This window comes from Salvelinus namaycush, unplaced genomic scaffold (genome assembly GCF_016432855.1).
Source record: "Salvelinus namaycush isolate Seneca unplaced genomic scaffold, SaNama_1.0 Scaffold464, whole genome shotgun sequence".
Taxonomy (NCBI): domain Eukaryota; kingdom Metazoa; phylum Chordata; class Actinopteri; order Salmoniformes; family Salmonidae; genus Salvelinus; species Salvelinus namaycush.
In genome coordinates this window covers 9-25,866 of record NW_024061158.1, presented here as the reverse complement: position 1 = coordinate 25,866, position 25,858 = coordinate 9, and the positions used below count along the sequence as shown (strand labels likewise).

The 25,858-nt window shown below is 46.8% G+C and overlaps 1 protein-coding gene across 1 annotated transcript in view; it reads left to right on the top strand.

Annotated features, from left to right (window-relative positions):
* LOC120041422 (protein tweety homolog 3-like) overlaps positions 1-25,519 on the top strand; it is a gene marked incomplete at its 3' end in the record, with an annotated part of 52,339 nt that extends 26,820 nt beyond the window's left edge. The window contains exons 2-6 of the mRNA XM_038986373.1: positions 9,318-9,517; positions 22,363-22,474; positions 23,800-24,020; positions 24,502-24,597; positions 25,447-25,519. Of these exons, the coding sequence (XP_038842301.1) occupies positions 9,318-9,517; positions 22,363-22,474; positions 23,800-24,020; positions 24,502-24,597; positions 25,447-25,519 (702 nt within the window). The remainder of the gene's footprint in view (positions 1-9,317; positions 9,518-22,362; positions 22,475-23,799; positions 24,021-24,501; positions 24,598-25,446) is intronic.
* Between the last annotated feature and the right edge of the window lie 339 nt (positions 25,520-25,858).

Genomic DNA, 25,858 nt, shown 5'->3' with positions numbered 1-25,858 from the left:
ACAAAATGTGGAAAAAGTCAAGGGTCTGAATACTTTCCGAAGGCGCTGTATATTATTATATTATGCTGGGGGTTGGAATTGAACCCTGTATTGACCTGACAGGATGGAATGGACAATATACACTGCTACAGTATAGCCAGGGGAAAGGGACCTGGGCTGTGGTTTGGAATCGATCCTTGTGGTCCATTTAACAATAATAAGTTAATTTATCTTCTCTTCTGTCGCACTCTGGTATCATATCAGTGACTGTCTGTTCTGTAGGATAGTACTGTCTCCTCTGTTCCCATGGTAGTAGTGGCTCCTCTGTTCCCATGGTAGTACTGTCTCCTCTGTTCCCATGGTAGTACTGTCTCCTCTGTTCCCATGGTAGTACTGTCTCCTCTGTTCCCATGGTAGTAGTGGCTCCTCTGTTCCCATGGTAGTACTGTCTCCTCTGTTCCCATGGTAGTACTGTCTCCTCTGTTCCCATGGTAGTACTGTCTCCTCTGTTCCCATGGTAGTACTGTCTCCTCTGTTCCCATGGTAGTACTGTCTCCTCTGTTCCCATGGTAGTACTGTCTCCTCTGTTCCCATGGTAGTACTGTCTCCTCTGTTCCCATGGTAATACTGTCTCCTCTGTTCCCATGGTAGTACTGTCTCCACTGTTCCCATGGTAATACTGTCTCCTCTGTTCCCATGGTAGTACTGTCTCCTCTGTTCCCATGGTAGTATTGTCTCCTCTGTTCCCATGGTAGTACTGTCTCCTCTGTTCCCATGGTAGTAGTGGCTCCTCTGTTCCCATGGTAGTACTGTCTCCTCTGTTCCCATGGTGGGACTGTCTCCTCTGTTCCCATGGTAGTACTGTCTCCTCTGTTCCCATGGTAGTACTGTCTCCTCTGTTCCCATGGTAGTAGTGGCTCCTCTGTTCCCATGGTAGTACTGTCTCCTCTGTTCCCATGGTAGTAGTGGCTCCTCTGTTCCCATGGTAGTACTGTCTCCTCTGTTCCCATGGTAATACTGTCTCCACTGTTCCCATGGTAGTACTGTCTCCTCTGTTCCCATGGTAGTACTGTCTCCTCTGTTCCCATGGTAGTACTGTCTCCTCTGTTCCCATGGTAATACTGTCTCCACTGTTCCCATGGTAGTACTGTCTCCTCTGTTCCCATGGTAGTATTGTCTCCTCTGTTCCCATGGTAGTATTGTCTCCTCTGTTCCCATGGTAGTATTGTCTCCTCTGTTCCCATGGTAGTACTGTCTCCTCTGTTCCCATGGTGGGACTGTCTCCTCTGTTCCCATGGTAGTAGTGGCTCCTCTGTTCCCATGGTAGTACTGTCTCCTCTGTTCCCATGGTGGGACTGTCTCCTCTGTTCCCATGGTAGTATTGTCTCCTCTGTTCCCATGGTAGTACTGTCTCCTCTGTTCCCATGGTAGTATTGTCTCCTCTGTTCCCATGGTAGTACTGTCTCCTCTGTTCCCATGGTAGTATTGTCTCCTCTGTTCCCATGGTAGTATTGTCTCCTCTGTTCCCATGGTGGGACTGTCTCCTCTGTTCCCATGGTAGTACTGGCTCCTCTGTTCCCATGGTGGGACTGTCTCCTCTGTTCCCATGGTAGTACTGTCTCCTCTGTTCCCATGGTGGTACTGTCTCCTCTGTTCCCATGGTAGTACTGTCTCCTCTGTTCCCATGGTAGTACTGTCTCCTCTGTTCCCATGGTAGTATTGTCTCCTCTGTTCCCATGGTAGTACTGTCTCCTCTGTTCCCATGGTAGTATTGTCTCCTCTGTTCCCATGGTAGTATTGTCTCCTCTGTTCCCATGGTAGTATTGTCTCCTCTGTTCCCATGGTGGGACTGTCTCCTCTGTTCCCATGGTAGTACTGGCTCCTCTGTTCCCATGGTGGGACTGTCTCCTCTGTTCCCATGGTAGTACTGTCTCCTCTGTTCCCATGGTGGTACTGTCTCCTCTGTTCCCATGGTAGTACTGTCTCCTCTGTTCCCATGGTAGTACTGTCTCCTCTGTTCCCATGGTGGGACTGTCTCCTCTGTTCCCATGGTAGTACTGTCTCCTCTGTTCCCATGGTGGGACTGTCTCCTCTGTTCCCATGGTAGTACTGGCTCCTCTGTTCCCATGGTGGGACTGTCTCCTCTGTTCCCATGGTAGTACTGTCTCCTCTGTTCCCATGGTGGTACTGTCTCCTCTGTTCCCATGGTGGGACTGTCTCCTCTGTTCCCATGGTAGTACTGTCTCCTCTGTTCCCATGGTAGTACTGGCTCCTCTGTTCCCATGGTGGGACTGTCTCCTCTGTTCCCATGGTAGTACTGTCTCCTCTGTTCCCATGGTGGTACTGTCTCCTCTGTTCCCATGGTGGGACTGTCTCCTCTGTTCCCATGGTGGTACTGTCTCCTCTGTTCCCATGGTGGGACTGTCTCCTCTGTTCCCATGGTAGTACTGTCTCCTCTGTTCCCATGGTAGTACTGTCTCCTCTGTTCCCATGGTAGTACTGTCTCCTCTGTTCCCATGGTGGGACTGTCTCCTCTGTTCCCATGGTAGTACTGTCTCCTCTGTTCCCATGGTGGTACTGTCTCCTCTGTTCCCATGGTGGGACTGTCTCCTCTGTTCCCATGGTAGTACTGTCTCCTCTGTTCCCATGGTGGTACTGTCTCCTCTGTTCCCATGGTGGGACTGTCTCCTCTGTTCCCATGGTAGTACTGTCTCCTCTCCTCTGTGAGGGCTTTAAACTGTATAACTGATCAATGCACCATCATACCAGGTCATGTAATGCTTTACAAACACAAGAGAGATGGATGAAGAAGATATTTGGCTACTAAAGTGCCGTTTCTTACTGTTCTCTACAGCTTCTGTCCAAAATTAGATCCTGTGAAATGGCATCAACACATAATGGAGGAGCTACTGGTTAGCTACAGTGGCTAGCTTAGCAAACAAACTAGCTATGTCTGTTGCGGCGCTCATGGAGGAGCTACTGGTTAGCTACAGTAGCTAGCCTAGCTAATAAACTAGCCATGTCTGTCACGGCGCTCATGGAGGAGCTACTGGCTAGCTACAGTGGTTAGCTACAGTGGCTACCTTAGCTAACGAACTAGCTATGTTTGTCGCAACGCTCATGGAGAAGCTACTGGTTAGCTACAGTGGTTAGCTACAGTGGTTAGCTACAGTGGCTACCTTAGCTAACGAACTAGCTATGTCGGTCGCGGCGCTCACGACCAGAATGACACATTGATGAAGCACCGAAGGCACATCCTATTTCTGTTTGAAAAGTGAGGAAGAGGCGGAGTTGGATCGGGTTTTTTTCGTACCCAAATTCAACATTTTATTTATTGACCCTTATTTGACTGGGTAAGTTGACTGAGAACACATTCTCATTTCCAGCAACAACCTGGGGAAGAGGAGAGAGGGGACGAATGAGCCAATTGGAAGCTAGGGATGATTAGGTGGCTATGATGGTATGAGGGCCAGGTTGGAAATGTAGCGAGGACACCGGGGTTAACAGCCCTGCTGTTCGGATAAGTACCACGGAAGAGTCTCTGGTTCTGTCTCTCTCCATCTCTGGATATCAACTAGGCTCTGGACACGGACATGGATGGAAGTAGAGGAAGGTGTTGTTTGTACATTCCATAAGGATGCTTTCTGTTGAGGTAACATTCAAGAGCAGAAGTGTCCCATTTCTATATTTTCTGTTGAGATGGTGACATTGTTTAGTTGGATATGTCGTTATGTCCAGGGAAGCCCTATGGTCTGATGTAGTGACTTACTGAGGTCATTGTAGCTACCGCTAGTCGCTAGCTGTACACAGTGTAAAGCAGGGATTATTCAAGCCTTACCCTCGGTGGTCCGAAGTACTGCTGGTTTTCTGTTCTACCTGATAATCCCAACGCTCAGCCACCTGGGGCTGTTGTGTGAAGATGGTATCTCTTCACCTGTAGCACAATTCCTTTGGAACTTGTTTTAGATTGTATCAGCAGCTGCAGAATTCCTGTACACTATTCCGGAACCTACAGACATTGTCCCGGCGTGTTCTGGAGCAGAATGCTTTTCCATGTGTATCCTGGAGGACAGGAAACATTCTTCATGCTTTCCGAGCAGACATATCCAGCTGTGTGTTATATCATGTCACAGATAAAGACCATAAACCAAATATAATTTTATGTCACATGCTTTGTCAACAACCTACTCACAGGTCAAACCTTTGGCAGCCCCTCTCCCCTTTCTTTCTCTTTTTCCTTCCCTTTCATCTTCTGCCAGACATGCATCATTCTCCCACCCCCCTCCTGCTCTCTCTCATCTGGTTCTCTCTTTCTCTCTTTTTTGAGTCATACAAACACCTCTCTCTCTCTTTCTCTCTCTCTGTTAGACATCAAAGTGTTCAGAGTGTGTGTGATCTGTGTGTTGGATCTGACACACACTGCTCCCCGAACTTCTGCTTCCATTACCCCAAAGCAGGAGTGAGTGTGTGTTGTTAGCTCCGGTACCGCTTGCCGTGCGGTAGCAGAGAGAACAGTCTATGACTCGAGTGGCTGGAGTTTTTGGCAATGTTTCAGAGGAAGGCCCCTTAAAAATTTCCCCCGTCACCTCTATTTTTACGATGCTGTGTATCAATGGCTAGGCTAACAGGTAGCCTACAGAATGTAGCCTATTCTTTCATAATAAAAGTGTCTGGTATGGTCATAAAAAAAATGCACATTTGTGGCCTGCTGGAGGTCATTTTGCAGGGCTTTGGCAGTGCTCCTCCTTGCACAAAGGCGGAGGTAGCGGTCCTGCTGCTGGGTTGTTGCCCTCCTACGGCCTCCTCCACGTCTCCTGATGTACTGGCCTGTCTCCTGGTAGCGCCTCCATGCTCTGGACACTACGCTGACAGACACAGCAAACCTTTTTGCCACAGCTCGCATTGATGTGCCATCCTGGATGAACTGCACTACCTGAGCCACTTGTGTGGGTTGTAGACTCCGTCTCATGCTACCACTAGAGTGAAAGCACCGCCAGCATTCAAAAGTGACCAAAACATCAGCCAGGAAGCATAGGAACTGAGAAGTGGTCTGTGGTCACCACCTGCAGAACCATTCCTTTATTGGGGGTGTCTTGCTAATTGCCTATAATTTCCACCTTTTGTCTATTCCATTTGCACAACAGCATGTGAAATTTATTGTCAATCAGTGTTGCTTCCTAAGTGGACAGTTTGATTTCACAGAAGTGTGATTGACTTGGAGTTACATTGTGTTGTTTAAGTGTTCCCTTTATTTTTTTGAGCAGTGTATATCCACAATTTTCCTGCCTCATAATGCCATCTATTTTGTGAAGTGCACCAGTCCCTCCTGCAGCAAAGCACCCCCACAACATGATGCTGCCAACCCTGTGCCTCACGGTTGCGATGGTGTTCTTCGGCTTGCAAGCATCCCCCCTTTTCCTCCAAACATAACAATGGTCATTATGGCCGAACAGTTCTATTTTTGTTTCATCAAACCAGAGGACATTTCTCCAACAAGTACGATCTTTGTCCCCATGTGCAGTTTTAAACTGTAGTCTGTTTTTTTATGGTGGTTTTGGAGCAGTGGCTTCTTTCTTGCTGAGTGGCCTTTCAGGTTATGTCGATATAGGACTTGTTTTACTGTGGATATAGATACTTTTGTCTCTGTTTCCTCCAGCATCTTCACAAGGTCCTTTGCTGTTGTTCTGGGATTGATTTGCACTTTTCGCACCAATTCGGTATCAAATGTATTTATATACCCTTTCTTACATCAGCTGATATAACAAAGTGCTGTACAGAAACCCAGCCTAAAACCCCAAACAGCAAGCAATGCAGGTGTTGAAGCACGGTGGCTAGGAAAAACACAGGCAAAAACCTGAGAAAAAATCCAACCAGGAAGTGGGAAATCTGAGGTTGGTCGTTTTTCAACTTATTTCCTATTGAAGATACAGTGGGATATTGGTCATGTTGCACTTCCTAAGGCTTCCACTAGATGTCAACAGTCTTTAGAAACTTTTTTGAGGCTTCTACTGTAAAGGAGGGGCTCATAAGGGCTCTTTGAGTCAGTGGTCTGGCAGAGTGCCACAGGCTCGTGACGCTCGTTCACGTGAGAGGTAGTCAGGTGGAAAGCATGGCCAGCTGTAGAAAAATGCTTATTGAAATGATCAATTATTGTAGATTGTGTGGGATTAGTTTTGATAGTCTACAGTAGACTATAGTTTAGGTGTATTAGTTTTGATAGTCTATAGTTTAGGTGTATTAGTTTTGATAGTCTACAGTAGACTATAGTTTAGGTGGATTAGTTTTGATAGACTATAGTTTAGGTGGATTAGTTTGATAGACTACAGTAGACTATAGTTTAGGTGGATTAGTTTTGAGAGACTACAGTAGACTATAGTTTAGGTGGATTAGTTTTGATAGACTATAGTTTAGGTGGATTAGTTTGATAGACTACAGTAGACTTTAGTTTAGGTGTATTAGTTTGATAGACTACTGTAGACTATAGTTTAGGTGTATTAGTTTGATAGACTACAGTAGACTATAGTTTAGGTGGATTAGTTTGATAGACTACAGTAGACTATAGTTTAGGTGGATTAGTTTTGATAGACTACAGTAGACTATAGTTTAGGTGGATTAGTTTTGATAGACTACAGTAGACTATAGTTTAGGTGGATTAGTTTTGATAGACTATAGTTTAGGGGTATTAGTTTTGATAGCCTACAGTAGACTATAGTTTAGGTGTATTAGTTTTGATAGCCTACAGTAGACTATAGTTTAGGTGTATTAGTTTGATAGCCTACAGTAGACTATAGTTTAGGTGGATTAGTTTTGATAGACTATAGTTTAGGGGTATTAGTTTTGATAGACTATAGTTTAGGGGTATTAGTTTTGATAGACTACAGTAGACTATAGTTTAGGTGGATTAGTTTTGATAGACTATAGTTTAGGTGGATTAGTTTTGATAGCCTACAGTAGACTATAGTTTAGGTGGATTAGTTTTGATAATCTACGGTAGACTATAGTTTAGGTGGATTAGTTTTGATAGACTATAGTAGACTATAGTTTAGGTGTATTCGTTTTGATAGACTATAGTTTAGGTGTATTAGTTTTGTTAGACTATAGTTTAGGGGTATTAGTTTTGATAGACTACAGTAGACTATAGTTTAGGTGTATTAGTTTTGATAGACTACAGTAGACTATAGTTTAGGTGTATTAGTTTTGATAGACTATAGTTTAGGTGTATTAGTTTGATAGACTATAGTTTAGGTGTATTAGTTTGATAGTCTACAGTAGACTATAGTTTAGGTGTATTAGTTTTGATAGACTATAGTTTAGGTGTATTAGTTTGATAGACTACAATAGACTATAGTTTAGGTGGATTAGTTTTGATAGTCTACGGTAGGCTATAGTTTAGGTGTATTAGTTTGATAGACTACAATAGACTACAGTTTAGGGGTATTAGTTTTGATAGTCTACAGTAGACTATAGTTTAGGTGTATTCGTTTGATAGACTATAGTTTAGGTGTATTAGTTTGATAGACTACAATAGACTACAGTTTAGGGGTATTAGTTTTGATAGTCTATAGTTTAGGTGTATTAGTTTGATAGACTATAGTTTAGGTGTATTCGTTTTGATAGACTATAGTTTAGGTGTATTAGTTTTGATAGACTATAGTTTAGGTGGATTAGTTTTGATAGTCTACGGTAGACTATAGTTTAGGTGGATTCGTTTTGATAGACTATAGTTTAGGTGTATTAGTTTTGATAGACTATAGTTTAGGTGGATTAGTTTTGATAGACTATAGTTTAGGTGTATTAGTTTTGATAGACTACAGTAGACTATGGTTTAGGTGGATTAGTTTTGATAGACTATAGTAGACTTCAGCCTTGGAAGGAGGGCGAGAGGGAGGATGATTTTGGGCAAGAGGGAGGATGATTTTGGACGAGAGGTGAGATGATTTTGGGCGAGAGGGAGGATGATTTTGGGCGAGAGGGAGGATGATTTTGGGCGAGAGGGAGGATGATTTTGGGCGAGAGGGAGGATGATTTTGGGCGAGAGGGGGGATGATTTTGGGCGAGAGGGGGGATGATTTTGGGCGAGAGGGGGGATGATTTTGGGCGAGAGGGGGGATGATTTTGGGCGAGAGGGGGGATGATTTTGGGCGAGAGGGAGGATGATTTTGGGCGAGAGGGAGGATGATTTTGGGCGAGAGGGAGGATGATTTTGGAAGAGAGGGAGGATGATTTTGGGCGAGAGGGAGGATGATTTTGGGCGAGAGGGAGGATGATTTTGGGCGAGAGGGAGGATGATTTTGGGCGAGAGGGAGGATGATTTTGGGCGAGAGGGAGGATGATTTTGGGCGAGAGGGAGGATGATTTTGTGCGAGAGGGAGGATGATTTTGGGCGAGCGGGAGGATGATTTTGGGCGAGCGGGAGGATGATTTTGGGCGAGCGGGAGGATGATTTTGGGCGAGCGGGAGGATGATTTTGGGCGAGCGGGAGGATGATTTTGGTCGAGAGGGAGGATGATTTTGGTCGAGAGGGAGGATGATTTTGGGCGAGAGGGAGGATGATTTTGGGCGAGAGGGAGGATGATTTTGATACCTGGCTCTGGTCCTCATTGACTCGACTGCCCCTGCATGGAGAGAAGGAGAACTGCAGGTTTATTAGTGAACGTCTCTAAATCACGAGGCTAATTTGAATTTCCTGTTGCGCAGGAAAATGATCCGCGACAAAATGAAGATCTGACGTCTGTATGTATAATGTTTAGCTCTACACGAGATTCTACTGTAGGAGTTAGTGATGGGGGGCGGGGGGGGGGGGGGGGTTCATTTGAGGTCGCTTTGTGTTCATTTACAATCAACTTCCTCTTCTCTTCCTGTACCCCACAATGCTCATTGTGACATCATATGCTCTTTCCTCCCTTTCCCGCCTCTTGTGTTTCTGTCAAAATGGTCCACAGAAAAGGGGAGCAACCCGCTGGGCAGACGTCAGTTCAACGGTTTTTGATTTACATTTGATTGAGTTGTCCACTAACGTGAATTCAATAATGTGTTGGAACCTGAAGTCAGTTGATTTAGGTTAAAAGGTGAGAGCGAAAAAAAGACAAACATTCCCCAGATTCCATTACGTTGATGACTTTCTGCTAATCCAATCAGTTTTCCCACGTTAATTCAACGTCATCACATTTTAGATTTTTTGTTGTTGTTGAAATGACGTGGAAGCAACGTAGACTCAACCAGTTTGTGTCCAGTTGGAAAGGCTTGTTTCTGTACAGGGCCAAAATAGGATTATTGACTTGTCATTTTAGGATCCAGGTGGTTGTGATGCCATATCCTGTCTGTCTCTTTCTCCCCAGTCGGTGCTGTTGCTAGGCGGAATAGCGTTGGTGTGTCTGGCTCTGGACCTCCTCTTCCTCCTCTTCTACTCTTTCTGGCTGTGCTGCCGAAGACGCAAGAACCATGACGACACACACTCTCACTCACACACACACCAGCCCCCCAACCCTGACTGCTGCTGTACCGCCTGGTGTGTCATCATCGCCACACTCGTCTGCAGGTTAGTGGTAACACACACACACACACACCAGCCCCCCAACCCTGACTGCTGCTGTACCGCCTGGTGTGTCATCATCGCCACACTCGTCTGCAGGTTAGTGGTAACACACTCACACACACACACACACACACACACACCAGCCCCCCAACCCTGACTGCTGCTGTACCGCCTGGTGTGTCATCATCGCCACACTCGTCTGCAGGTTAGTGGTAACACACACACACACACACACCAGCCCCCCAACCCTGACTGCTGCTGTACCGCCTGGTGTGTCATCATCGCCACACTCGTCTGCAGGTTACTGGTAACACACACACACACACACACACACACACACACACACACACACACACACACACACACACACACACACACACACACACACACACACACACACACACACACACACACACACCAGCCCCCCAACCCTGACTGCTGCTGTACCGCCCGGTGTGTCATCATCGCCACACTCGTCTGCAGGTTAGTGGTAACACACACACACACACCAGCCCCCCAACCCTGACTGCTGCTGTACCGCCTGGTGTGTCATCATCGCCACACTCGTCTGCAGGTTAGTGGTAACACACACACACACACACACACACACACACACACACAGACACACACACACACACACACACACACACACACACACACACACCAGCCCCCCAACCCTGACTGCTGCTGTACCGCCTGGTGTGACATCATCGCCACACTCGTCTGCAGGTTAGTGGTAACACACACACACACACACACACACACACACACACACACACACACACACACACACACACACACACACACACACACACACACACACACACACACACCAGCCCCCCAACCCTGACTGCTGCTGTACCGCCTGGTGTGTCATCATCGCCACACTCGTCTGCAGGTTAGTGGTAACACACACTCACACACACACACCAGCCCCCCAACCCTGACTGCTGCTGTACCGCCTGGTGTGTCATCATCGCCACACTCGTCTGCAGGTTAGTGGTAACACACACACACACACACACACACACACACACACACACACACACACACCAGCCCCCCAACCCTGACTGCTGCTGTACCGCCTGGTGCGTCATCATCGCCACACTCGTCTGCAGGTTAGTGGTAACACACACACACACACACACACACACACACACACACACACACACACACACACACACACACACACACACACACGTAGGGCTACACGGATACACAGACCGATGCACACACAGACACATGTACACACTCAGGGAGGGAGGGAGATTAGACACTGCGTGTGCAAAACATTAAGAACACCTGGTCTTTCCATGACAGACTAACCAGGTGAATCCAGGTGAAAGGGGGTGGTGCAACTCAATATTAGGAAGGTGTTCTTAATGATTTGTCCACACTGGGAGAAATGGGAGAACTGGGAGAACTGGGAGAACTGGGAGAACTGGGAGACCTGGGAGAACTGGGGGACCTGGGAGACCTGGGAGAACTGGGGGACCTGGGAGAACTGGGGGACCTGGGAGAACTGGGGGACCTGGGAGAACTGGGAGACCTGGGAGACCTGGGGAACCTGGGAGAACTGGGGGACCTGGGGGACCTGGGGGACCTGGGAGAACTGGGAGACCTGGGAGAACTGGGGGACCTGGGAGAACTGGGGGACCTGGGAGACCTGAGAGACCTGGGAGAACTGGGGGACCTCGGAGAACTGGGAGACCTGGAAGAACTGGGGGACCTGGGAGAACTGGGGGACCTGGGAGAACTGGGAGAACTGGGGGACCTGGGAAAACTGGGAGACCTGAGGGACCTGGGAGAACTGGGGGACCTGGGAGAACTGGGGGACCTAGGAGAACTGGGGAACCTGGTAGAACTGGGAGAACTGGGGGACCTGGGAGAACTGGGGGACCTGGGAGAACTGGGAGACCTGGGAGAACTGGGGGACCTGGGAGACCTGGGAGAACTGGGAGACCTGGGAGAACTGGGGGAACTGGGCCAGTTTCAGTAGCACAGTTGGAAGCTGAATACTGCTGAACTGTTACAGTATACTGTAAGGTAATCAGTTCTGTATTTTGGGGAAAATCCCTGGAATTTCAGTGTTTATAGAACAGTTTCTACACCAAGGTCATTGACCCTGTAACCATAGTAACAGGGCCAGGAGGGGAGAGAGAGAAAGAGAGAGAGAGAGAGTCCCTGCAGTGACTTGTTTAGGCTCGCTCTCTCTCTCTCTGTCTTTCTCTCTCTCAGATAAACAAGTGTATTCTGTCTGTTCCGTGTGAAGCAGTGTGATACAGGGTGATGTCAGATTAGCCCAGTGTTTCTGAAATAGATTATTTAGGTCATATTGGACCCTTTGGCTGGCTGGGGTACACACACACACACACACACACACACACACACACACACACACACACACACACACACACACACACACACACACACACACACACACACACACACACACACACACACACACACACACACACACACGTTATCGTCACACACTTTTACACTGACTTGCATCTCCCTTGGCAAACACTGCACTCTGCTTCTCTCTCTCTCTCTCTCTCTCTCTCTCTCTCTCTCTCTCTCTCTCTCTCTCTCTCTCTCTCTCTCTCTCTCTCTGCCATTCTGTCTCTCTCTCTCTCTCTCTCTCTCTCTCTCTCTACCATTCTGTCTCTGTTCTCTCTGGTCTAGAAAGGTTGCCATGGAGACAGCAGCAGATTTGATGCAGATGGCATATTCATGATATAGTGAAGAGACAGGGAGCATGGTAGCGATGTGTTTAGCAGGTTTGATGTTAAATATTTGATATTGAGCTCTTTCTCTCTCTCTCTCTCTCCTATCTCTCTCTCTCTGGCTGTATGTCTCTCTGGCTGTATGTCTCTCGGGCTGTATGTCTCTCGGGCTGTATGTCTCTCTGGCTGTATGTCTCTCTGACTGTATGTCTCTCTGACTGTATGTCTCTCTGGCTGTATGTCTCTCTGGCTGTATGTTTCTCTGGCTGTATGTCTCTCTGGCTGTATGTCTCTCTGGCGGTATGTCTCTCTGGCGGTATGTCTCTCTGGCGGTATGTCTCTCTGGCTGTATGTCTCTCTGGCTGTATGTCTCTGGCTGTATGTCTCTCTGGCTGTATGTCTCTCTGGCTGTATGTCTCTCTGGCTGTATGTCTCTCTGGCTGTATGTCTCTCTGGCTGTATGTCTCTCTGACTGTATGTCTCTCTGGCGGTATGTCTCTCTGGCGGTATGTCTCTCTGACTGTATGTCTGTCTCTCTGACTGTATGTCTGTCTCTCTGGCTGTATGTCTCTCTGGCTGTATGTCTCTCTGACTGTATGTTTCTCTGGCTGTATGTCTCTCTGGCTGTATGTCTCTCTGGCTGTATGTCTCTCTGGCGGTATGTCTCTCTGGCGGTATGTCTCTCTGGCTGTATGTCTCTCTGGCTGTATGTCTCTCTGGCTGTATGTCTCTCTGACTGTATGTCTCTCTGGCTGTATGTCTCTCTGGCTGTATGTCTCTCTGGCGGTATGTCTCTCTGGCGGTATGTCTCTCTGGCGGTATGTCTCTCTGGCGGTATGTCTCTCTGGCTGTATGTCTCTCTGGCTGTATGTCTCTCTGGCGATATGTCTCTCTGGCGGTATGTCTCTCTGGCTGTATGTCTCTCTGACTGAATGTGTAGTTCTTCCGTTATTTGTTATTGTTAGTTGGTTGTCATGGGAGTTGTTTGCCAGGGCTTTCTGGGCCGATGTGACCAATCACATGGAATCACTGTCATTGGAAGACAGGATAGATTGACTCTATAGGACTATGACTGTAACTGTCCATGGGCTAACTAATTATATGTCGGGCTTGACATTAGCTTTTTAGCTTTCGGACAAGTAGGACAGATTTCTATTTTTTTTACTATAGAGAATCAGGCAGAAATGTAGGCTACACTCAGCCTATAGGCTTCAATATGCAAAAAACGCCAGTCTCAAAATACAACACTGCCCCTTTAAGGCTCTCCTAGAGGGTCTCCTGGACTAGAGGGTCTCCTAGAGGGTCTCCTAGAGGGTCTCCTAGAGGGTCTCCTGGACTAGAGGGTCTCCTGGACTAGAGGGTCTCCTAGAGGGTCTCCTAGAGGGTCTCCTGGACTAGAGGGTCTCCTAGACTAGAGGGTCTCCTAGAGGGTCTCCTAGAGGGTCTCCTAGACTAGAGGGTCTCCTAGACTAGAGGGTCTCCTAGAGGGTCTCCTAGACTAGAGGGTCTCCTAGACTAGAGGGTCTCCTAGAGGGTCTCCTAGACTAGAGGGTCTCCTAGAGGGTCTCCTAGACTAGAGGGTCTCCTAGAGGGTCTCCTGGTTTGTCACCCTTGGTAGCCTATAAAATATTGCAACATTACAGTTACAACCAAATACTTTTCATGTCTTTATAAAATAATTCCAGGGTTTGAAACTAAGGATGCCCTGTCATCCCTGGGAAATTAAGGATTCCCTGTCATCCCTGGGAAATTAAGGATGCCCTGTCATCCCTGGGAAACTAAGGATGCCCTGTCATCCCTGGGAAATTAAGGATTCCCTGTCATCCCTGGGAAATTAAGGATGCCCTGTCATCCCTGGGAAACTAAGGATGCCCTGTCATCCCTGGGAAATTAAGGATTCCCTGTCATCCCTGGGAAATTAAGGATGCCCTGTCATCCCTGGGAAATTAAGGATTCCCTGTCATCCCTGGGAAACTAAGGATGACCTGTCATCCCTGGGAAATTAAGGATGACCTGTCATCCCTGGGAAACTAAGGATTCCCTGTCATCCCTGGGTAATTAAGGATTCCCTGTCATCCCTGGGAAATTAAGGATGCCCTGTCATCCCTGGGAAATTAAGGATTCCCTGTCATCCCTGGGAAACTAAGGATTCCCTGTCATCCCTGGGAAACTAAGGATGCCCTGTCATCCCTGGGAAATTAAGGATTCCCTGTCATCCCTGGGAAACTAAGGATGCCCTGTCATCCCTGGGAAATTAAGGATTCCCTGTCATCCCTGGGAAACTAAGGATTCCCTGTCATCCCTGGGATGATAAAAAAACATGTCTGTGGTTCAAAACAGACCCTGGGACAGTTCTGGGATGACAGATACACATGTCATACAACCAATGTACATTCAAAATAAAACAATAAGCAATGAGGCTGATGCAACAGATCAGACCGTTTTAGCTTGAAATGTTGATAAAGCTGTTTTTCTTCGTATTATAAGATCAACATTGCGCACGTGGCTGTGGGCTGTGCGCTGTGGGCTGTGGGCTGTGGGCTGTGGGCAAATGTCCCAAAATGCAATTAGCGGGAAAACACCGTTCTCAAAGCGCACCGGAACACATCAGCGGTTTCATGTGGCAAAGATGGAAAATATCCGTTGGAAATTAAGAAAGGCTAGGTCTAAAGATGCAACAACTAGCATGGGTGTCACGCTCGTCGTAACGTTGAAGAGAGGAGGAGAACGAAGAATACTTAAACAGACTTACAAAAACAACAAACGAACGTGAAGCTATATAATGACAAGTGCAGACACAGGCAACTTACACATAGACAATCACCCACGACATACTCAATGAATATGGCTGCCTAAATATGGTTCCCAATCAGAGACAATGATAAACAGCTGCCTCTAATTGAGAACCAATCTAGGCAGCCATAGACATACAAACACCTAGACTAGACAACGCCCCATAAACATAAAAAACCCCTAGACATGACAAAACACCTACATCCCCCATGTCACACCCTGACCTAACTAAAATAATAAAGAAAACAAAGATAATTAAGGCCAGGGCGTGACAATGGGTTGCTAATATGACTAGGATTATCATCAACTAGCATGGGTTACTAATATAACTAGGATTATCAACAACTAGCATGGGTTACTAATATGACTAGGATTATCAACAACTAGCATGGGTTACTAATATGACTAGGATTATCAACAACTAGCATGGGATGCTAATATGACTAGGATTATCAACAACTAGCATGGGATGCTAATATGACTAGGATTATCAACAACTAGCATGGATTACTAATATAACTAGGATTATCAACTACTATGATGGGTTGGTATTATAACTAGGATTATCAACTACTAGGATGGGTTACTAATATGACTAGGATTATCAACAACTAGTATGGATTACTAATATAACTAGGATTATCAACAACTAGCATGGGATGCTAATATGACTAGGATTATCAACAACTAGCATGGGTTACTAATATAACTAGGATTATCAACAACTAGCATGGGATGCTAATATGACTAGGATTATCAACAACTAGCATAGGTTACTAATATAACTAGGATTATCAACAACTAGCATGGGTTACTAATATGACTAGGATTATCAACAACTAGCATGGGTTACTAATATAACTAGGATTATCAACAACTAGCATGGGTTACTAATATGACTAGGATTATCAACAACTAGCATGGGTTACTAATATGACTAGGATTTATACCTTTGGCTGCTAGACAACAAAATAACTTTGATTTGAAAACCAATAGAACATGCGAAAAATGCTGGTTTCCATGGCAGTGTTTCTGAAATCATTCCTTCAACATTGTTATGGTCGTATTTTGGCTAGGCTAGGCTACTTTGAGACAAGGGTAGACACGTCCAGGTTTTAAACAATTACGTTTATTGTTAAATAGTTTCAAAATGCTGACCGCCTCCGCTCAGATTCAAGGTGGGTGACGTGTGGTGCTCAACAGGCCTTGTCCTTCACTCTCTGGTCTTCGGACCATTTGATCTGAATGAGCCGAGCGTCGAGCATGTTGACAGAATCAAGCCTTTAGATGTTAATGTGAATTATCCTTCATTATGTTTGACAATCATGACTGGCGTTTAGCCTGTATTTATGTCATTAACAGTCTCATTAAAGTTTGGCTCCATTTCCTGGCGCCTCATCAGTGTTGGGTTGGACATGAGGCTGTAGGCAAATCATCTCCACTTTGACATGTAGGCTTTTTTATTTACGTACCTGGAAAAATAGATTTGAATGTTATTCCAATGTTGGCCTTTAATCCAATTTTGATCAGACTAATTGTGTGATATTGTGATTTATTTTGTTTTTATTTTTATTTATTTAAAATGCGTTCTTTAATAATATTATACATTTTCTTCGGGATCGGTGTCAATTCCACGGGACGGTTGAGCTAACGTGGGCTAATGCGATTAGCATGAGGTTGTAAGTAACAAGAACACTTCCCAGGACATAGACATATCTCATATTGGCAGAAAGCTTAAATTGTTGTTAATCTAACTGCACTGTCCAATTTACAGTAGCTATTACAGTGAAAGAAAACCATGCTATTGTTTGAACATGAACATCAAAAGTTATAAATAAATAAATAAATTAGGCACATTTGGGCAGTCTTGATAAAACAGTTTTTACAGAATTGCAATGGTTCATTGGATCAGTCTTAAACTTTGCACATACACTGATGCCATCTAGTTGCCAAAATCTAAATTGCACCTGGGCTGGAATAATACATTATGGCCTTTCTCTTGCATTTCAAAGATGATGGTACAAAAAATAAACACAAACGAACAGTTGGTTTTTTCTTTGTATTATCTTCTACCAGATCTATTGTGTTACATTCTACTACATTCCTTTCACATTTCCACACACTTCAAAGTGTTTCCTTTCAAATGGTACCAAGAATATATACACTGCTCAAAAAAATAAAGGGAACACTTAAACAACACAATGTAACTCCAAGTCAATCACACTTCTGTGAAATCAAACTGTCCACTTAGGAAGCAACACTGATTGACAATAAATTTCACATGCTGTTGTGCAAATGGAATAGACAAAAGGTGGAAATTATAGGCAATTTGCAAGACACCCCCCAAAACAGGAGTGATTCTGCAGGTGGTGACCACAGACCACTTCTCAGTTCCTATGCTTCCTGGCTGATGTTTTGGTCACTTTTGAATGCTGGCGGTGCTCTCACTCTAGTGGTAGCATGAGACGGAGTCTACAACCCACACAAGTGGCTCAGGTAGTGCAGTTCATCCAGGATGGCACATCAATGCGAACTGTGGCAAAAAGGTTTGCTGTGTCTGTCAGCGTAGTGTCCAGAGCATGCAGGCGCTACCAGGAGACAGGCCAGTACATCAGGAGACGTGGAGGAGGCCGTAGGAGGGCAACAACCCAGCAGCAGGACCGCTACCTCCGCCTTTGTGCAAGGAGGTGCACTACCAGAGCCCTGCAAAATGACCTCCAGCAGGCCACAAATGTGCATGTGTCAGCATATGGTCTCACAAGGGGTCTGAGGATCTCATCTCGGTACCTAATGGCAGTCAGGCTACCTCTGGCGAGCACATGGAGGGCTGTGCGGCCCCACAAAGAAATGCCACCCCACACCATGACTGACCCATCGCCAAACCGGTCATGCTGGAGGATGTTGCAGGCAGCAGAACGTTCTCCACGGCGTCTCCAGACTCTGTCACGTCTGTCACATGTGCTCAGTGTGAACCTGCTTTCATCTGTGAAGAGCACAGGGCGCCAGTGGCGAATTTGCCAATCTTGGTGTTCTCTGGCAAATGCGAAACGTCCTGCACGGTGTTGGGCTGTAAGCACAACCCCCACCTGTGGACGTCGGGCCCTCATACCACCCTCCTGGAGTCTGTTTCTGACCGTTTGAGCAGACACATGCACATTTGTGGCCTGCTGGAGGTCATTTTGCAGGGCTCTGGCAGTGCACCTCCTTGCACTAAGGCGGAGGTAGCGGTCCTGCTGCTGGGTTGTTGCCCTCCTACGGCCTCCTCCACGTCTCCTGATGTACTGGCCTGTCTCCTGGTAGCGCCTGCATGCTCTGGACACTACGCTGACAGACACAGCAAACCTTTTTGCCACAGTTCGCATTGATGTGCCATCCTGGATGAACTGCACTACCTGAGCCACTTGTGTGGGTTGTAGACTCCGTCTCATGCTACCACTAGAGTGAGAGCACCGCCAGCATTCAAAAGTGACCAAAACATCAGCCAGGAAGCATAGGAACTGAGAAGTGGTCTGTGGTCACCACCTGCAGAATCACTCCTGTTTTGGGGGGTGTCTTGCTAATTGCCTATAATTTCCACCTTTTGTCTATTCCATTTGCACAACAGCATGTGAAATGTATTGTCAATCAGTGTTGCTTCCTAAGTGGACAGTTTGATTTCACAGAAGTGTGATTGACTTGGAGTTACATTGTGTTGTTTAAGTGTTCCCTTTATTTTTTTGAGCAGTGTATATCCTTGCTTCAGGGCCTGAGCTACAGGCAGATAGATTTGGGAATGTCAATTTAGGCGAAAATGGATAAAAAGAGGCCGATCCTTAAGAGGTTGTCTCCTCCCCTTCATCCACACTGATTGTGGTGGATTTAACAGGTGACATCAATAAGGGTTCATAGCTTTCACCTGGATTCACCTGGTCAGTCTGTCATGTTCCCAGTGTTTTATAAACTCAGTGTAAACATGTACACACACACACACTACGTACACTTACATACACACTACTCTGTCCTCGTACACTTACATACACACTACTCTGTCCTCGTACACTTACATACACACTACTCTGTCCTCGTACACTTACATACACACTACTCTGTCCTCGTACACTTACATACACAATACTCTGTCCTCGTACACTTACATACACACTCCTCTGTCCTCGTACACTTACATACACACTCCTCTGTCCTCGTACACTTACATATACACTCCTCTGTCCTCGTACACTTACATATACACTCCTCTGTCCTCGTACACTTACATATACACTCCTCTGTCCTCGTACACTTGCATACACACTCCTCTGTCCTCGTACACTTACATACACACTACTCTGTCCACGTACACTTACATACACACTCCTCTGTCCTCGTACACTTACATACACACTCCTCTGTCCTCGTACACTTACATACACACTACTCTGTCCTCGTACACTTACACACACACTCCTCTGTCCTCGTACACACTTACATACACACTACTCTGTCCTCGTACACACTTACATACACACTACTCTGTCCTCGTACACACTTACATACACACTACTCTGTCCTCGTACACTTACATACACACTACTCTGTCCTCGTACACTTACATACACACTCCTCTGTCCTCGTACACTTACATACACACTACTCTGTCCTCGTACACTTACATACACCCTCCTCTGTCCTCGTACACTTACATACACACTCCTCTGTCCTCGTACACTTACATACACACTACTCTGTCCTCGTACACTTACATACACACTCCTCTGTCCTCGTACACTTACATACACACTCCTCTGTCCTCGTACACTTACATACACACTCCTCTGTCCTCGTACACTTACATACACACTCCTCTGTCCTCGTACACTTACATACACACTCCTCTGTCCTCGTACACTTACATACACACTCCTCTGTCCTCGTACACTTACATACACACTCCTCTGTCCTCGTACACTTACATACACACTCCTCTGTCCTCGTACACTTACATACACACTCCTCTGTCCTCGTACACTTACATACACACTCCTCTGTCCACGTACACTTACATACACACTCCTCTGTCCTCGTACACTTACATACACACTCCTCTGTCCTCGTACACTTACATATACACTCCTCTGTCCTCGTACACTTACATACACCCTCCTCTGTCCACGTACACTTACATACACACTCCTCTGTCCACGTACACTTACATACACACTCCTCTGTCCTCGTACACTTACATACACACTCCTCTGTCCTCGTACACTTACATACACACTCCTCTGTCCTCGTACACTTACATACACACTCCTCTGTCACTGTTTCTGAGGCAGCAGTGGCACTGACCTCACAGACTGAGAGAACACGCTTTACCTATATCCTTCTCTCTCTCTCTAGCTCTCACGCTCGCTCTCACGCTCTCTCCCTCACTCGCTCTCTCGCTCTCTCTCTAGCTCTCTCTCTCTCTACCTCTCTCTCTCTAGCTCTCACGCTCGCTCTCATGCTCGCTCTCTCTCTCCATGTATCTCTCTCTCCCCATCTCTCCTCTCTCTCTCTCTAAGCGGATGGAGGAAGTCATTAAATCCTCTGGTAGAAGGAGGCATTAGAACAGTGAGAATAAACAGAGTGAGAGCGAGAGCTTAAGAGAGAAAGACAGAGGGAGAGAATTTGTTTGATTACCCCCCCCTCCCCCCCCCCCCCTTCCTTCCATTATCTAGCATGCACATTGTTTCCTCCCTCCCTCCCTCCCTCCCTCCCTCCCTCCCTCCCTCCCTCCCTCCCTCCCTCCATCTCTGTGGTATAACAATATGAGGTCCATCGTAGAACTCTGATTAAACCACAGAGCTCTTTTAATGTGTGGACACACCCATACACACACAGACACACACCCAGGGTTTAACAGGGGGTAGAGGGGGTAGAGGAGGTAGAGGGGGTGGAGGAGGTAGAGGGGGTAGTGTAGTTAATGGAGTAGAATAACGTGCTATAATGTTGGTTCTAAATGTGTGTGGACAGTTAGCCTGTAGAAGACATTATTACAGAGACAAACAGAGGACTGGATGGTCCATGTAGAGGAGGTAGAGGGGGTAGAGGGGGTGGAGGAGGTAGAGGGGGTAGTGTAGTTAATGGAGTAGAATAACGTGCTATAATGTTGGTTCTAAATGTGTGTGGACAGTTAGCCTGTAGAAGACATTATTACAGAGACAAACAGAGGACTGGATGGTCCATGTAGAGGGGGTAGAGGGGGTAGAGGGGGTGGAGGAGGTAGAGGGGGTAGTGTAGTTAATGGAGTAGAATAATGTGCTATAATATTGGTTCTAAATGTGTGTGGACAGTTAGCCTGTAGAAGACATTATTACAGAGACAAACAGAGGACTGGATAGTCCATGTGAGTGAGGCTGTTGTTTAGAGAGAGGGGGGAGAAGGGGGGCAGCGTGAGAAGAGAGGGGCATGGGATGGAGGGAGAGAGGGGGGTGTGTGTGTGTGTGTGTGTGTGTGTGTGTGTGTGTGTGTGTGTGTGTGTGTGTGTGTGTGTGTGTGTGTGTGTGTGTGTGTGTGTGTGTGTGTGTGTGTGTGTGTGTGTGTGTGTGTGTGTGTGTGTGTGTGTGTGTGTGTGTGCGTGCGTGTGTGTGCTGGAGCCAGAGCTGCAGAATAATCACATTATGTGTGGTCTGGCGACCCGGCCATTGTCCAGCCATAGTGTGATTCCTGGTAGTCCTATAGCCGTAGGGAGAGGCTCTGTCTGTCTGTCTACTCCACACTGTCCCCCGCTGTCCTATAGCCGTAGGGAGAGGTTGGGGACAGAGCTCTGTCTGTCTGTCTGTCTGTCTGTCTGTCTACTCCACACTGTCTCCTGCTGTCCTATAGCCGTAGGGAGAGGTTGGGGACAGAGCTGTGTCTGTCTGTCTGTCTGTCTGTCTGTCTGTCTACTCCACACTGTCTCCTGCTGTCCTATAGCCGTAGGGAGAGGTTGGGGACAGAGCTGTCTGTCTGTCTGTCTGTCTGTCTGTCTGTCTGTCTGTCTGTCTGTCTGTCTGTCTGTCTGTCTGTCTGTCTGTCTGTCTGTCTGTCTACTCCACACTGTCTCCTGCTGTCCTATAGCCGTAGGGAGAGGTTGGGGACAGAGCTGTCTGTCTGTCTGTCTGTCTGTCTGTCTGTCTGTCTGTCTGTCTGTCTGTCTGTCTGTCTACTCCACACTGTCTCCTGCTGGTGGGTGATAGAACAGCAAACACTCACACAGAGGCTGGACTGTGTGTGTGTGTGTGTGTGTGTGATATTGGCCAAAGCGATAACACTTCCTGCAATATCGGCCAATGAGATAACACTTCCTGTTTCCTGTCTTTTCCGCAGTGCCGGCATTGCCGTGGGTTTCTATGGAAACGGGGAGTCATGTGACGGAGCCAACCGCCTGGCATATTCTCTTCGGCACGCCAACCGCACCGTGGCAGGGATCGACAAACTGGTGGGACAGTCACACACACACACACACACACACACACACACACACACACACACACACACTAACTTGTATACACCAAACACAAGCGCTAACATCCCTCCACTTTCATCCTACCACAAAGAGAGCTAACATCCCTCCCCTTTCATCCTACCACACAGAGCGCTAACATCCCTCCCCTTTCATCCTACCGCACAGAGCGCTAACATCCCTCCACTTTCATCCTACCGCACAGAGCGCTAACATCCCTCCCTTTTCATCCTACCGCACAGAGCGCTAACATCCCTCCCCTTTCATCCTACCGCACAGAGCGCTAACATCCCTCCCCTTTCATCCTACCACACAGAGCGTTAACATCCCTCCCCTTTCATCCTACCGCACAGAGCGCTAACATCCCTCCCCTTTCATCCTACCACACAGAGCGCTAACATCCCTCCACTTTCATCCTACCACACAGAGCGCTAACATCCATCCACTTTCATCCTACCACACAGAGCACTAACACCCCTCCCCTTTCATCCTACCATACAGAGCGCTAACATCCCTCCAATTTCATCCTCCCACATAGAGCGCTAACATCCCTCCACTTTCATCCTACCGCACAGAGAGCTAACATCCCTCCACTTTCATCCTACCGCACAGAGCGCTAACATCCCTCCAATTTCATCCTCCCACACAGAGCGCTAACATCCCTCCACTTTCATCCTACCGCACAGAGAGCTAACATCCCTCCACTTTCATCCTACCATACAGAGCGCTAACATCCCTCCCCTTTCATCCTACCGCACAGAGAGCTAACATCCCTCCACTTTCATCCTACCGCACAGAGCGCTAACATTCCTCCACTTTCATCCTACCGCACAGAGCGCTAACATCCCTCCAATTTCATCCTACCGCACAGAGCGCTAACATCCCTCCACTTTCATCCTACCGCACAGAGAGCTAACATCCTTCCCCTTTCATCCTACCGCACAGAGCGTTAACATCCCTCCCCTTTCATCCTACCACACAGAGCGCTAACATCCCTCCACTTTCATCCTACCACACAGAGCGCTAACATCCCACCCCTTTCATCCTACCACACAGAGCGCTAACATCCCTCCCCTTTCATCCTACCGCACAGAGCGCTAACATCCCTCCACTTTCATCCTACCACACAGAGCGCTAACATCCCTCCCCTTTCATCCTACCTCTCAACCACTTCCAGATTCTAAAAAACACTCACAAATGTCTCTCTGTCTCTGTCTCTCTCTCTCTCTCTCTCTCTCTGTCTCTCTGTCTCTCTGTTTCTGTCTCTCTCTCTCTGTCTCTCTCTGTCTCTGTCTCTGTAGGTGACGGACAGTGCCCTGTCTCTGAACCAGACAGTGGAGGGAGGTCTGGTCCAGTTGGAGACGGTCTACTCTGAACAGACTGACTATGTGTCCATCGTCCAGAAGCTCCAGGGTCAGCTGGATGAGCTTGTCAGACTCATGGTGGACATCCCCTTCTGGAGTAACTCTGATATCTCCCTAGAAGACCTGGCCTTCCAGACTGAAGTCTTTGACTGGTACAGGTGAGTTACAGCTGTGTACATGTACTATACATGGTTAATATCTCCCTAGAAGACCTGGCCTTCCAGACTGAAGTCTTTGACTGGTACAGGTGAGTTACAGCTGTATACATGTACTATACATGGTTAGCATTACAGTTGTCTCTGCTGGACGAGCTGAAGACCTGCCTTCCTCTTATATATTGTCTCATATATTGTGTTATATTATATATTTGTACCTGACTCTGTTGTATATAGTGTTGTATATAGTGTTGTATATAGTGTTGTTTATATTGTTGTTTATATTGTGTTGTATATAGTGTTGTATATAGTGTTATATTTAGTGTTGTATATAGTGTTATATATTGTGTTATATATTGTGTTATATATTTCCAGGTGGCTGGTATAACTGACTCTGCTCCTGTTTGATGTTCTGATCTGTCTGCTGGTTCCTGTTATATATTGTGTTATATATTGTGTTATATATTGTGTTATATATTTCCAGGTGGCTGGTATACCTGACTCTGCTCCTGTTTGATGTTCTGATCTGTCTGCTGGTTCTGTTCGGACTCATACGCAACTCTAAAGGCACTCTGATTGGGTGAGCCACACCACATGATGACCACAGAGAACTCTGGATGGGTGGATGGATGGAGGGAAAGAGATAGGAGGTCTGAGAGAGAATTGGGAGAAGGAAAATGAGTAGAGATGTGTTACTAGTTGGAGGGGATGAGAAGGGGAGAGAGGAGTTTAGGCTGGTAGAGCGAGGGATGATTAGAGGGAGAGAGGAGTTTAGGCTGGTAGAGCGAGGGATGATTAGAGGGAGAGAGGAGTTTAGGCTGGTAGAGCGAGGGATGATTAGAGGGAGAGAGGAGTTTAGGCTGGTAGAGCGAGGGATGATTAGAGGGAGAGAGGAGTTTAGGCTGGTAGAGCGAGGGATGATTAGAGGGAGAGAGGAGTTTAGGCTGGTAGAGCGAGGGATGATTAGAGGAGAGTTGTGGAGTCAGGACATGATGAGAGAAGAAAGGAAAGAGAGAGATGATGAGATTGAAAGAGCGAGAGAGAGAGAGAGAGCGAGAGAGGATAGGAGAGAGAGAGAGGATAGGAGAGAGAGAGAGAGAAAGAGAGGGTAGGAGAGAGAGAGAGGGTAGGAGAGAGCGAGAGAGCGAGCAGGAGAGAGAGATTGACAGAGTGGGAGTGGGAGTGAGGACACATTAAGACCATCTTGTGTGCATGACTCACATGTCACAGGTTGTGTGTGTGTGTGTTACATGTCTCTGACTCAACCCCACGTTGTTTTACACACAAACAAGCAGTGATTTCACAGCATTGAACATTGTGTTAATCTCTCCTCTCTCTCTCTCTCTCTCTCTCTCTCTCTCTCTCTCTCTCTCTCTCTCTGTATCTCTCTGTATCTCTCTCTCTGTATCTCTCTGTATCTCTCTCTCAGGGTGTGTTTGTTGGGTGTTCTGACTCTCATCATCAGCTGGGGGTCTCTGGGACTGGAGCTGGCAGCTGCCGCGGTGAGTGTCTCCATGGAAACGTGTCGCTAGGACAAAGGCAGTTTCCTGTGACATGACATCATTTCACTGGATTTCTATTGGCTTAGACAAAGTAGTGTAGATGAATGATTATGTAAAGTCAATCACCCTTAAGACCTAAGATACCTTACTTTTAATTGGCTCTGAACCCGATGTTTGGTTGTGTTTGTGTTGTGTTTGTGTTGTGTTATGTTGTGGTTGTGTTGTGTTATGTTGTGGTTATGTTGTGGTTGTGTTGTGATACATTTTTTTGTGGTTATGGTTGTGTGTGTGTGTGTGTGGTTGTATTGTGGTTGTGTGATGGTCATATGGTCTCTCCAC